General features: G+C 41.9%; 1 protein-coding gene across 5 annotated transcripts in view; it reads right to left on the minus strand.

The window, feature by feature from the left end:
- RALGPS2 (Ral GEF with PH domain and SH3 binding motif 2) overlaps positions 1 to 13,112 on the minus strand; it is a 252,496-nt gene that overhangs the window by 161,599 nt on the left and 77,785 nt on the right. For all 5 annotated transcript variants that reach the window (XM_019501819.1, XM_019501821.1, XM_019501818.1 and 2 more), the window contains exon 4: positions 7,968 to 8,051. In XM_019501819.1, coding sequence (XP_019357364.1) covers positions 7,968 to 8,051 — 84 coding nt within the window. The remainder of the gene's footprint in view (positions 1 to 7,967; positions 8,052 to 13,112) is intronic.

Here is a 13,112-nt window from a genome sequence, read left to right on the forward strand (position 1 = left end):
TGCATAATTTTGTGTTTTTCTGAGCATAACTTTGAGTTCTGTGCGATTAAAACAGCAATCTATTGTGATTATTCTTTTAATCATGCAACTAATTGCAATCAAATTTTTAAAGCATTTGACAGCCCTATAAATTATATAGCATCTTTCAAACCATCTAATACTAAAAAACCAAAGATAGATTTTCAAAATTACAGATCAATTACACCTGCAAATGGAGCACAACAGGGGGTGTTATACACATATGGACTGCTGTGGTGGAATGAGGTTGATTGACATTTTTTCATTTGGGCATTGCTTCTACAGACACCGCATTTGTGATTACAGCATAATTATAATATTGGAAATAGTAGTGCTTTCTCAGTCAACTACAATCTATTGAACATGATCACTGTTGCTTCCAAAATACTAACAAGAGACCAATTTGCTGCAAAGCATCTGTAAGTGATTTAATGCTTCTTTGCCTGCCAAAATATGAAAGGTAGTCAGAGCCTTCTTTTGAACAGGCAGATGAAGAAGGAAGACAGCAGCTACATTTTGTATTACACAGTTTAATCATAATTTTAAAAGTTGGGAAAGTTTAGTGATCTACATTATACCTAATAAAATTAAAAGCTAGCAAAAACCTCACAATACTTTCTACACGACTTAAATTTTTACCCTAGCTGAGCTAGGATCCCACCAAGATAAACTGGATGGGTGACAGATAGATCTAGATTCTCTCGAATGGGGATCTGGTATAGAACTGGGTTTGTTGTGACTTAGCAAGAAAGGAAGGGGTCACCATGCTCCCCCATATTTTAAACTCCTGATTACAGTGAATCCAGTTTCTTCCTCAATCTCTCATGTATTTTCTATACAAGCACTCCATTTACTAATCTTTCATCAACATCACGCACCTCTCCTAATAACTGAATGTAGATACTGAGTAAGACAAAAGACTGACCTGAACCTGGTCTTTGCAACTGAGAAGTCTCATGAGGGAGATCCTTCAACAGTAAATATGTACCTAGGTATTTGGGTTCAGGAGATAAAAGGCAACTGGATATGATACTAGCCAAGTTATTCCCTTGCCTGTCACTAGGTATAAAAATTGGCATGGCTTAATAACATGAGCTATATGGGCTGCCTCTGCTCAGAAAAACCTGCATCTCAGTTAAAATGAGAGGAAGAGTCCTTTTGATGAGACACTGATGATCTGAGAAATCAGCCCAGGACAAAGTGATCAATTATCTTTAAAGGCTGCCTGGATTTGTACAAGATTGCATCCTTCTTCCCTTTTCTCAGAATTTAAATTTACAACTTTGGATGAATGAACTGCACAACTTTGGAAAACAAACTATTAATATTATGGGCCACTTAATGCTGCAGCAACAATAATTTTTTATAAAATGTGATAAAGGGGTGAACAGAATCTCTTAGAGGATCCTGGTCATTATTATTCTCATAATTAATACTTAATGATCATTACCAATACATAATTACTAATACTGATGACATCTAAAATTTGTTTATTGCTGTTCTGCTGACCTTCCCTTGCCAAGTTTGGGAAGGAGATGACTCGATTAAGGAATTTTAGTCTTTATGTGGCTGGCTGCACCACAAGAAACTGTATGACAACACACCTGCTCAGGTCCTTTAATATATGGGGTGGAATTCTGTTACTCTATGCACAAAGGTGGCAGCTTTCTAGCTATGCAAGTAACATTTTTGGCAATTACCTATAGACTACAAATCTATTACCCCAGCACTGTGAATTCATAAACATGCACACAGACTGACCATGCACAGTAGCAGTAATAAAAGTATAACCTGAATACAAGTACAAATAATGTGACTTATAAGACTGGAAGACTGCCATTAAGGCACGCAAAAGGGCAACAAAATTCTGCCTGTGGTGTCAGAAGCAGACCCCCAAGACAGGTCAAGCTGCACCTTCTCTGCCCCCTGCACAGAACTAGAGTGACCATGGTCTATGCAAGGGAAGGAAAGGGGAGGGGCTGGGACAGCAGGATATGCCTCTATGGCTTGACCCATCCCAGTGACATCCAGCATGGGCCGAGTTGCACTGTTTAAGCCAGCTGCTCATTGACAGACTGTGCCCTTCCCAAATAGGGGAGAGGACAACTGTACTGACCTAGGGGCAGGGAGACCTAGAAACAGCCCTCGTGTCATGCCCCTCCACCTTCTGGCTCCACACTATATTCCTCTGTGTTAGAGAGATCACTTTTGAGGTTTTTAAGCAGCTCTCTAGCCAGAAGACTGGAGTGTTTGTACACCCCTAGCCCCAACCTATTTTTCCAGCTCTAAGAATTCCCTTGAAATTCTTAGCTCTGGAACTGAACACTTCCCCATAGCCTCATTCACAGTGCCCGATCATTAATGGCTCTCCTCCTTTCCCACTCCAAGAAAGTGCAAAAATCTGACTTGAAAATATTTCTCCTGGGGCAGTTCAAAAATTTCCTGTAGTATGAATGATCCAAACAAAAAAAGCAAAAGCAGCACATTAAATACTGCAAGTCAGCTGGCTTCTGAGAAGCCTTTAAAATACAAGAAATATATTTTTCATGAACAAATAGTTTAACAAAAAAAATACAACAGGAAGTTGACAAAAACAAGACGAGGTTCTTTAAATATCCTGGCCACAAAAGGAAGACAAAGGAAGCTGTGGGTCCACAGTTAAGTAGCCAGGGTAAGCACCTAACAAGAGACGCAAGGAAGGCAAAGCTGCTCAAAAGCTTTTTTGTCTCAGTATTCACAAACATTTTTTTAAAAACCCAAAAACCAAACTGCAACTAGACAGCTAATGCAGATTATTTTTTGAACCAGACACCCAAAGAAATTAAATGAAGTTGAGGGTTGCGATAACACAAGAGACAGTCAGAGAGCTTCTAACTGGTCCAAATAAACTCAAGTCAGCAGGGTCTGATGAATTTCATCCCAGGGTACTGAAGGAACTGGCAGCAGGGATCTCAGAGCCCTGGGAAAAATATTTACCAAGTCATGGGAGACAGGGAAGGTACCAGAGGACTGGAAAAACATAATGCCCTGGAGAATTACAGACAGTTGGCCTCGCTTCCAATACCCAGGAAGTTACTAGAGCATAACTTAAGGAAGTTTATTTGCAAGCACTTGGAGGAGGAAAGACTGATCACCACCAGCCAGCATGGGCTTACTGAAAACGAATCGTGCCAAACAAACTTGACTTTCTTTGGTAAAGTAAACTAACTGGACAGATGAAGGGAATGCAGTGGATACAGCATATCTGGACTTCAGTAAGGTTTGTGACAAAATTTCATATTTCCTGCTAATTAAGAAATTGGAGAAGTGTAGGCTAGACAAACCAATTACAAGGTGGACAGACAACTGGCTCAACAGCTGCAAGCAAAGGGTAGGTATAAATGGATCCATGTCAGAATGGCAGGAGATCCCAAGTAGTCCCACAGGGTCTATCTTGGGCGTGGTATTATTCAATGTATTTAATAATGATTTGAATACTGGAGTAAAGAATTTCCTGAACAAATCTGTAAATGACATGAATTCTGGAAGGACTGCAGACTGGAGGATAAGAGCACAATTCAGAAGAAATTTAATAGCCTGGAAAGCTGGGCTACAGCCAACAGGATAAAGTGCAATGCTGACAGATGCAAGGTACTATATGCCTTGGAAAGAATAATCAAAACCACAAATACAAAATGGGTAACAATTGCCTGGATTGGTATTATAGAGAAGGATCTAAGGTTCTTGGTGGATCACAGACTCAATGAGAGACTGCAGTGTGATGCAACTGCAAAGAAGGCTAATGCAGTTTTGGGCTGTATCAATAGGAGCAGGATGCAGGAGATGATGGTTCCTGTTTACTTAGTGCTAGTCTGGCCACATCTAGACTACTGTGCAAAGTTTTAGGTTACCATAAAATATGGAATTTTAAAAAAAGAAGATATGAAGTAGTTAAAAAGTGTCCAGAAATGGGAGGCACAATGATTAAGGTTACAAAAAAGCAAGCTGTATGAAAAAGAGGTTGAAGGAATTAGGCACGTTCATCTTGTGGAAAAGGCAATTAAGTGGAGGACATAACAGCAATGTCCCTCATCCTCAGCCCCCTGGCCAAAGGGTCCCCTGCTGCACCATGCCATACACTACAGGTCCAGGGCTCCCCCAGCACTGTGGGACTCTACTGCACCATCCCCTGGGAAAAAGGCAAGAAGCAAAAGCCATAGGAAGGAGGGAGAGCCAGGAAGTCCTGGCTGCTGCTACAGCCAAAGAAATGGAGTGACAGTGGCTGGGTAGGAGCCCACAGATCAAGTTAACCCCTTGCAGGCAACAGGCCACCAGCTGGACAACCCAGATTTAATATTAAGCAATACCTGGAATGTAGTGCTAAGAGAAAAAGTTGAACACAGACAACCACTCCCCACTCAGAGTGCTGAGAGATCATGGGAAGAGCTCTGCAGCCCAGAGCAGGTGGATATCAGAGAGGGCAATTCTCAGCAACAGGAGAATGAAGCAGAGCTCTACAACCAGCTTAATTACAAAAGAAGACTAAAGGGACTGGGATAAAATTCATGGGGGAAAAATGGTGACAGAAAGGGGGTAGGACATGTTTGCTGTCCTCAGGCTGCAGAACAGAGTGGAAGGTGATTGTACTTTGCCAAGCTTCTGGACTTAAGCAGTTACCACATGGGATCAGGAAGGAATTTTTCCCATCTTGGTGTCAGGGTATTTTTCCCCCCTTCCTCAGAAGTACTGGATGCTGACTGCAGTTGAGGCTGTAGACTTTGAATGAGGTGCACCACTGGCTCCTACTGGAACTAAAACCCATTGGCAACGCATAGAGGGTGCATGCACGTGCACATGCCCCCCCAGGCTTGGCGGTGCACCCCCTGCAAAAAGGCACTGCTGACACTACTGGTGGCACCTGCAGGCGGTTACCGCCCGCCACCAACATCTGCAGGCAGTCCTCGATCACCACTGGCCACTGCCAATGACGGCTGCAGCTGGGGGCGGTCACCAACTGCCAGGAGACGCTTGCCGCCCCTGCCAACAGTGCCATGGCTACCTGCCGGAGCTCACCCCTTGCAACCGTCACACTCCTGCTGCCACCTGCAGGAGCTCACTGTGTGCTCCCAGCCTCCAGGGGCACATGGAGTTCATGCTAAAACCCAGAGGGTTCCTAGTTAGGGGCTTAGCCCCACCACTTAGGATGAGACCAATCACCACATCTGGGGTCAAGAAAGAATTTTACCCCAGTAAGATTAGTCCAGACTTTGGGGAAGGGGGGAGGAGACAGAAGAGGCTCTTCTGTAGTGGGTCCTCTTCCTTGGATCTCTCAAATGCATTAACTCCTTGTGCAGTGGTGGGATACTGACATTGCCCTCGTCTCCCTGCTTTGCATGTGGCAGATGAGGGTGTTCCTGGTATTTCTGAGCTATGTGCCTTGTAGTTGTGCAAAAGGGTTACAAGCACTTGCATAGGATTATTTGGATACGGATGTCCCTGCCTTGGGTGTGGGGTTAGACTAGATTGACCTGAGGTCCCTTCTAGCCCTACTTTCCTATGATTCTATAGTTCTAATAAAATCATATATTTGTGCACAGGTAGAAAATAAACCATTCTTAGGAACCATTTGTCAGTGATGTTTTCTGGGCAAGTGGAATTTTGCTAACATGTTTGCAGTAGAAGTTCACTGGCTACTGTAGAAAACTAAGTTTCCTGTATGTGATTTTTTGCCTGTTTTCTCTATTTATTTTGCTGTGTGCATGCACCTTGTGTTATCAGTCAGCATACAAACACAAGGATATGCAGAGAATGAGAAGTGGCATAAAATTAGCTTATTTGAATATATAAATTTGCTAACTAAAGAAAGAAAACAAGCTGACTTTCGATGCTTGAAGTGGACACATTCTCACTGATCATTTCCACTGAAAGAAAAACTAAACACTTGCTAGCAATTTAGTCTTATGCAATCAGATTGGCTGAATAGGATTTTTTTTCCCTAAGCTTCAGGCAACTGCTTTCAGAGGTCAGTAGATTTCCATTCCCTTTTATATTTGGGATTAACTGCAGCACATAACCATCTAGCCACATTGTCAACAGTCTTCTCTGAACATAACTATTTTGACACAATCCAGCTCCATGTTTTTGAGGAGACACAGTACTGCATGGATCACAGAACCTAAATGCTTTTAAATGGGAAAATATGTCTACTCTATAAGGAACTGTTTTATACATTAAGCCTGTCCCTTCAGCTCCAGATAAAAGGAAAAGTATAGCACACTTTGATAGAAAAATAATATGGCCTTATTAAATAAGAGAAACTGATGAATAAACAAAATTTAACAGAATCAAAACAGCAACAACTATGCGAATTATTGCTACACTAATTTTGCTTTAAAGTAGTTTCATTGTTACTATGAGATGTGAATGCATGGAATGTGTACATGAGAATCTAAAGTTACTTTTTGTTGAATCTGTTAATGGCAATGGATGTAGAGCTTTACTTTGTGTTTACTATGTATTCTGTGCTTGCCAGCCTGGCAGCACTCCTTCCCACACTTGTGGCTATCGTCATTGACTATCAAATGCTCCTGGACAAATATAACAACTGGTGATGAGGATGGGATGGTACGAGAGGGGCATGTATTGAATCAACCTAAAGAACTGCTTTGTATTTGAAATCTGTTGGAACCCAAAATAGTTACTAATATTGAAACAACTGGAGCTTATGACAGCACTCTGGGAGACTGGCTTACAGATACAAAGAGGCTGAAGCCTTTTTTTTTTTTTTTAATAAATGGATTCCCCCACAGAAACATGTAGCCGAATCATTGAATCTGATGGGAAGAAAAACAGTGTACTGCATGACCTGCTCACCCCAGAAAGGCCAACAAAGCAAATTGTGAAAACTGCTCAAGAGCATCTGGCACCCAAGACGCTGATAACTGCAGAAAGGTTCAGGTTCCATAGATACATCAACTTGAAAGTGAAAGTGAATATATTTCCTCTTTTTTTGTTTGTTTTTTTGGGGGTTTTTTTTGTTTTTGTTTTTTTGTTTTTGTTTTTTTTTAACAATATTTCAAAAAGGCTTTGCTATCCATGAAGAAAGAAGCAGGGTTAGTAACAGCAGAAGATGGCCTGCTTCAGGCTAGCATATTAGAATGCAGTACATGCTACAATGAATGAGATGCTGGCAGTGCTGTTCCTGGTCAAGAAACTCAGGTCGTGGTTGGGCTTATTAAAACTGGACTTGTGACAGCATATTAGGAGTTGTCAGATAAGTCAAGCCATGCCAAGGGGAACAGACACCCCTCAGCAGCTATGTGTAGGCCAAAGAGTACTAGTATGTGATTACCAAGGACTTAATAAATAGCATCCTGCAGTTGTGAGGGCACAAACAGGTCCTTTGTCTTACACAGTGCAAGTCGTGCCTAATACTGTTTGACATCACAACACTGGCTAGGGCAGTAAATGCCAGGTGGGCACAGTGGGGAGCCCTGAGCCCGCAGTGGACAGCCTGCATTCACCTCTACCCCATGTACAGAACTGGGGGGCACGTGCCCCCTCCATGCCCCTTCCCCAGAAGTGCGCGCAGCAGCAGGGAGCTCTCCCTCCCCCCATGACTCTGCCCCACTCTCTGCCCCAGCCCTGAGCCCCATGCACTGTCCTAGCTGGGCAGTGCCCCCAGGCCCAACCCCTGCCCCATTTCCTCCCTCACCATGGGGGCCTCAATCTGTATCCCCTCCGACACAGACTTACCTGTAAGCAACAGGGGAGCTACTCTCCACCACTGCCTGGGGCTGTATTCCTAGCCATGTGGACATACACGACATGCAGAAGGCCATGTGCATATGCACTACATGCACAAGTAGTTATCTGTCAATAACAGCTAAAGTACTATATTGATTAAGCATTCTATTCATATTTTTAACATTAACTAACCTTTTATTATAATTTTAGCAATAACAACTCACATGATTGAATCTTCTTGTGAAGGCAACTGCATTTGGTGCAGAACTATACTTCTCTTTTTTATTCCACCCGCAACTTGCCAGCTCCTGAAAAAATATGTGAATAAGAATTAAATTATAGCCTGTTGAGAGAAAACAGAACGCTTAGCACTGTACAGAACAAACACGGTTACATACATTCAAGGTACTCAAACCTTCATTTTCTTTATCTTAGTAATGCACTGAAGTAATAAATATGTAGGCATTTTACTTTTTTGGATTGCTTTGGGACAATTGTTAAAATTGTATCTATTGGGATGGATATCAATAGAAGATAAGTGGAAAAAATATATAAGCATTTACTAGAGAAAGACTATTTGTAAGTTGTCATGAATAACCTGACTTCAGATTTCACATTTGGTTGACTTCATGGCTTGGAGTATCTTGTTTTGTTTTTAAATGGGTAAAATAGTAGAATACCAATTTGAGGGTTTTCAGATTCAAAATCCTATCTTAGAATTAAATTTGACCTGGAAAACCTTGGGAAAAAAATTGTTTTTTATGGCTGCTGGGTTTTTGTTTGGGGGTGGTAGAGGAGGTTGGAGTCATTTTACTGAATATACAAGTCTATCTAGTTGATATGCATCATCAGCCACATATGCTATGTACATATACCTTTAAAAACAAGAATCTCCTCACTTGGTAGCAAATGGCAGAAACAAAAATGGCTCTTTTGCTTGCCGGTTAATTATCCTCAGTCGCCAGTTAACAACAACATACAATTACAACAACAGTAACAGATACTGTTATTACTACTACAAGTATTAGTGAGAGATGAACTGACAGTCAAATCTTGTAAATCTGAATAACTGGCCTTTAATTACAATGGACTATCATGTCAAATAACTCAGGTAACATAACAGTTAATTGTCTGTGGTTGTCAAATATTTTCTGCCATCACTTTTAGTCTTAGAAGTAGAGTCCTTAATAATTCTTAAGTTGGAATTTTAACAAATTATTACTTCTAAAATGTAATATCTGAAAAGGATATTTCATAAGTAAAATAAATTTCGTTTTCCTCTAGCTCCTCAACTACTAGCAAATATTTATGGGAAAATACTTTGCATCTTCATTATCATCTATCTACATTTAATTTTAGTCAAGCAGTTGTAGTTTAAAATGTCCTACTAGTCTTAAAGGTAAATACTACAGCAATTATACACTTCCCTCTAATCCTACCCTACAGTAGTGAGCATAAACCTGCCCTATAGTGCCAAACATACATGTTAAATATAGATATAGAAAAGTATAATAATGAACAAATAGCAATTAGTAATGGCGGCAAAGTATATCCACTTGTTTCAATGTACTACTGTATTTCTGAAGATCTCTGGACCCTTCTATAAATAAATACGTATAAACAGAGCAATCACTGCTTCATATTTCCCATTATTGTATGCATATGTAGGTACTAGCCAACTGCTAGTCAAGCATGACCGGGGGAAGGGCAGAGCTCAAGGATGGGAGGAGCGGGGGAGAGGCTGATGCAGGGGAGGCGGGTGGGGAGAAGGCTCACTCGCCCCCACCAATCCATCCCATGTCCCCCCACCATCATGGTGGTGGGCTGCCTTCTGTCAGAACACTTCTTCATGCTCTGATTGGCTGTTTGTCAGCCAAGCATAGCGCAAATAAAGCATGACAGACAGACAGACTTAGGCTTTTATATTAGAATTTTGTTCCTCCACACATGCATACACGCAACACATCTGACAAATAAGGGGAGAATGAGTCACACTGAGAAGGCTTCCTCAGCCTGTAAAATACCATATTTATTCGATTCCAAGAGGAGCCCTCCCATGCAACATGGAGAAAACAAAGCCTTGCCTTAGAACACAGTTAAAGTAAAAATTCAGCACCTTCAGTCAAAAGCAGCAGCAGAAGCCCACTTTGAGGAACTTGGGGCATCACTAGACCCAGGACAGAGTCATGGGGCAGCATGACATCCAGGGCCAAGGCACCTGGTAGTACAGTACCCAGCACAGAGCAGCACAGGAGCTGGGGTGAAACCCAGTGTAAAGGCACCAGGAACTGCAGGACACGGCCAGGGGAAGAGGACAAGGGGCAGAAAATGGCTAAGAGGGACAGGCAGGCATAAGTATAGAATCCATTTGGGAGCGGGCATCTTAAAATCTGAGGTCATCTTGAATTCAGGCAAATATGGTGAATCTTAATAAACCTTCCTGCCTTCCCTGAAAGCACCTCAAATGCCTGCATCAGATGACTCATAGATGCAGCAGCTGTCAGCTAGCCAGGACCTAAACAGCTGAGGGCCTAGGACATAAAGGCAAGACCGCTTAAATTTCATATCTATGACATGTATGCCCTCTTGTTAGTTCCTCACAGTGGCAGATGATAATCCTCTAATGGGGATTTAAGTGAAGCACAGCAAGTGCATGGATGATCATACAAACCTATGCATGATAAAGACCTTTTGCCACAAGATTCACAGCAGCACATAACATGGAGTCCAATTTCCTGTTGTTGCTGTGGCTGACTCATCATATGTACTTTCTCTGTTATTCAAAAAGGTAACCTTCTTCTAAAAACCTTCCCTCCTCTTGGCACTCCACTGCTTTCTATTAATGACCAAGCACACCAAGTTAGATAGCAGACTGCACTCAAATCAGCTTCAACTTTTAGGCTACCCTTAGAGTGCTTTCTTTGACACCTATGCTTCCTCTTCCCTGGGGTTACCATATGTCCAGGTTTTCCCAGACATGTCCTCTTTCTGGGTCCTCCCATCTCCATCTGGGTGGTTGTTTTTTTTTTGTTTTTTTTTTGTTTGTTTTTTTTACAGTATCAGCAAGTTTCCGGGATTTTGATCTCTCTCTGCACCAGCAAGGAGCTGCTTGGAGCTGGGGGCAGTGGGGGAAGGTGGCTGGAGGCAGGACATCACATATTCTGTGCACAAGCCCAGCAGCTGTATGCATGTGTGAAGATGTGGGTGTGAGTGTGGGAAGGGGGTGGGGGGTCTCTGGGGACAGCAGGGAGCTGCGTAGGCAGCAGGGCTGAGGTGGGGGCAGGGGATAGAGGGGCTGAGGGCTGGAAGTGAGGGGCACCAGCATGGTCGGGGGGCAGGGTATTGTGGGTCAGGAGTTAGGGGGGCACCAGCAGGGCTGGTGGGAGGCTGTGGCTTGGGGGGGGAGGGGGATATTACTGCCCCCCCAATATCATATACCCACTCCCCCCCACAGGTGCCCTCTTTCTTGCAACTGAAAATTTGGTAACTCTACCCTTCCCACACACCAATTTACTGCAAAAAAAGCAGCTTGAATCTTGATGTGTTGTCCATCCACAATGTGCATCAGGCCCATCACAGATAGGCTTTTGTTACTAATGCCTCAACGGACAGGCAGTCAAGCATGCTACTGTACAAATGGTCATTTGTCAGTTCACTCAGTGGAATGGTCCAGGGTCTCTGATGAACTGACAGATGTGCCATGTAAACAACATCCAAGTCTTGCACTCACAGAGCAATGTGGTAAATTGGTGTGTTTGGCTGGCTGGGCAATCTGACTCATAAAATTCCAAACTTGTTTCAAAAGCATCTCTAAAGCCACATTAGATTTGTGAATTTGAGACAGACTAGCTTCCCATTAATACTAGCATAATTATTCAAACATTTCTAAGGTAAGTGAACTCATGAACGAGCCAGCCAATGTACACATACTTTACAGAGTTAGCTAACATATCACCAACACGTGGCTTCAATGTTCCCACGATGTATCTTTAAGATTGCTACCTGTAACTTTTTACAAATTTTTGTTGACAGGTATCACATCTTTGGAAGTTTCAATATTCGAATCACAGCTGTAGAAATGAGTGGAAGTCATATGCTTTTTCTAGCAATTTATGAAGCATTTGTGTTCCTGACCTGTCCCTCAATATTACCATTACAGGTCTCATTCATATTCATGAATGATCATGAGAAGAAAGTCATCTGGGAATGTACTTTTCCCTTAAGCAAAATTTGCTTTTGAACCTTTGAGCTTGAAGGAAAAGATATTTACCCTGATAGAGGAGCAAAGCTTTATGTGGTTTACTCTGGAGATATGATCAGGAACAGTATTAAAGTAATACTCTTTACTAGGATTTTAAAATACTCATGGGAAAAGAGGCTGCACTGATTATTCACAGTTGGATCCTAGCAAATCTTCTTAGTGATGTGGAATCCAAGATATCAGATTCACCTGAAAATTACAGATTACAGCCTTCATTTTTTTCTTGTAGCAATTTTATGCATCATCTCTGATGAATTATGAAAGACCTCTGAGGAGGAGAATCAGGACCTTTTTAGGACTTCAAGGGTTGGCTTTGGAGTTTGTTTGGTTGACTGGGTTGTTTTTTAAGTCACTCACTCACTGAGGCTGTCAGTGGTAACCAACACCAGGATTACTGTGTGGGAAGACTACAGAAAGAAAGGAACCAGAGTGACTCACGGGTGCCGTTACCATCCAAGAAAGGAAAGGGATTTAAAAAATAAAATGCAAGTAGAAAGGGGGAAAGAATTAAAAAGAAAAGTAATTTTACGAAATAAGAAGGGAAGTTTCTCAGTTTGTACCACGGAAGAAGACACAGTAAGCTGTAATCTGGAAAATACTGTATTTTCCTCACATACAACATGCCCCCAAAATGTAATATTTACCTTGTTTTTAGAAGGCAGAAGGAACAAAAAAGATTTTTCCAAAGTTATTGCTGCATAGGGCAAAACCAGAGTCTAATTTTTCAACTGACTCACCATCCCTTTCCTGCATAACTAAAACTAAATCTCTAGCTGCTGCTAAACACTGGTCTCCATGGGTGGATCTGTAATTCTGAAAAGAACTAAAAAGAGTCTGTGAAATAGAAATAGAAAGCAGAAACAGCAAAATTGTCCTAAGAAAGGTTAGCTTGATTAGTGGAACATCAAGACATTAAAAAATTAAGATGATCAAACACCCATAGAATGAAGAACAAGTTACTGCATTACTGCACTCAAAAGTATTTTGTAAATACAGCTCATCCTAAGAATTTGGACGGGGGGGTAAAAAGCACCCTGTTCAAATTTGCTGATAACACTAAGATGTGGGGGGACGTGGGCACACTAGAAGGAAGCAACAGGCTACAATC

Source organism: Gavialis gangeticus, unplaced genomic scaffold, assembly GCF_001723915.1.
Source record: "Gavialis gangeticus isolate Ggan-Ray unplaced genomic scaffold, GavGan_comp1, whole genome shotgun sequence".
NCBI classification, from domain to species: Eukaryota; Metazoa; Chordata; order Crocodylia; family Gavialidae; genus Gavialis; species Gavialis gangeticus.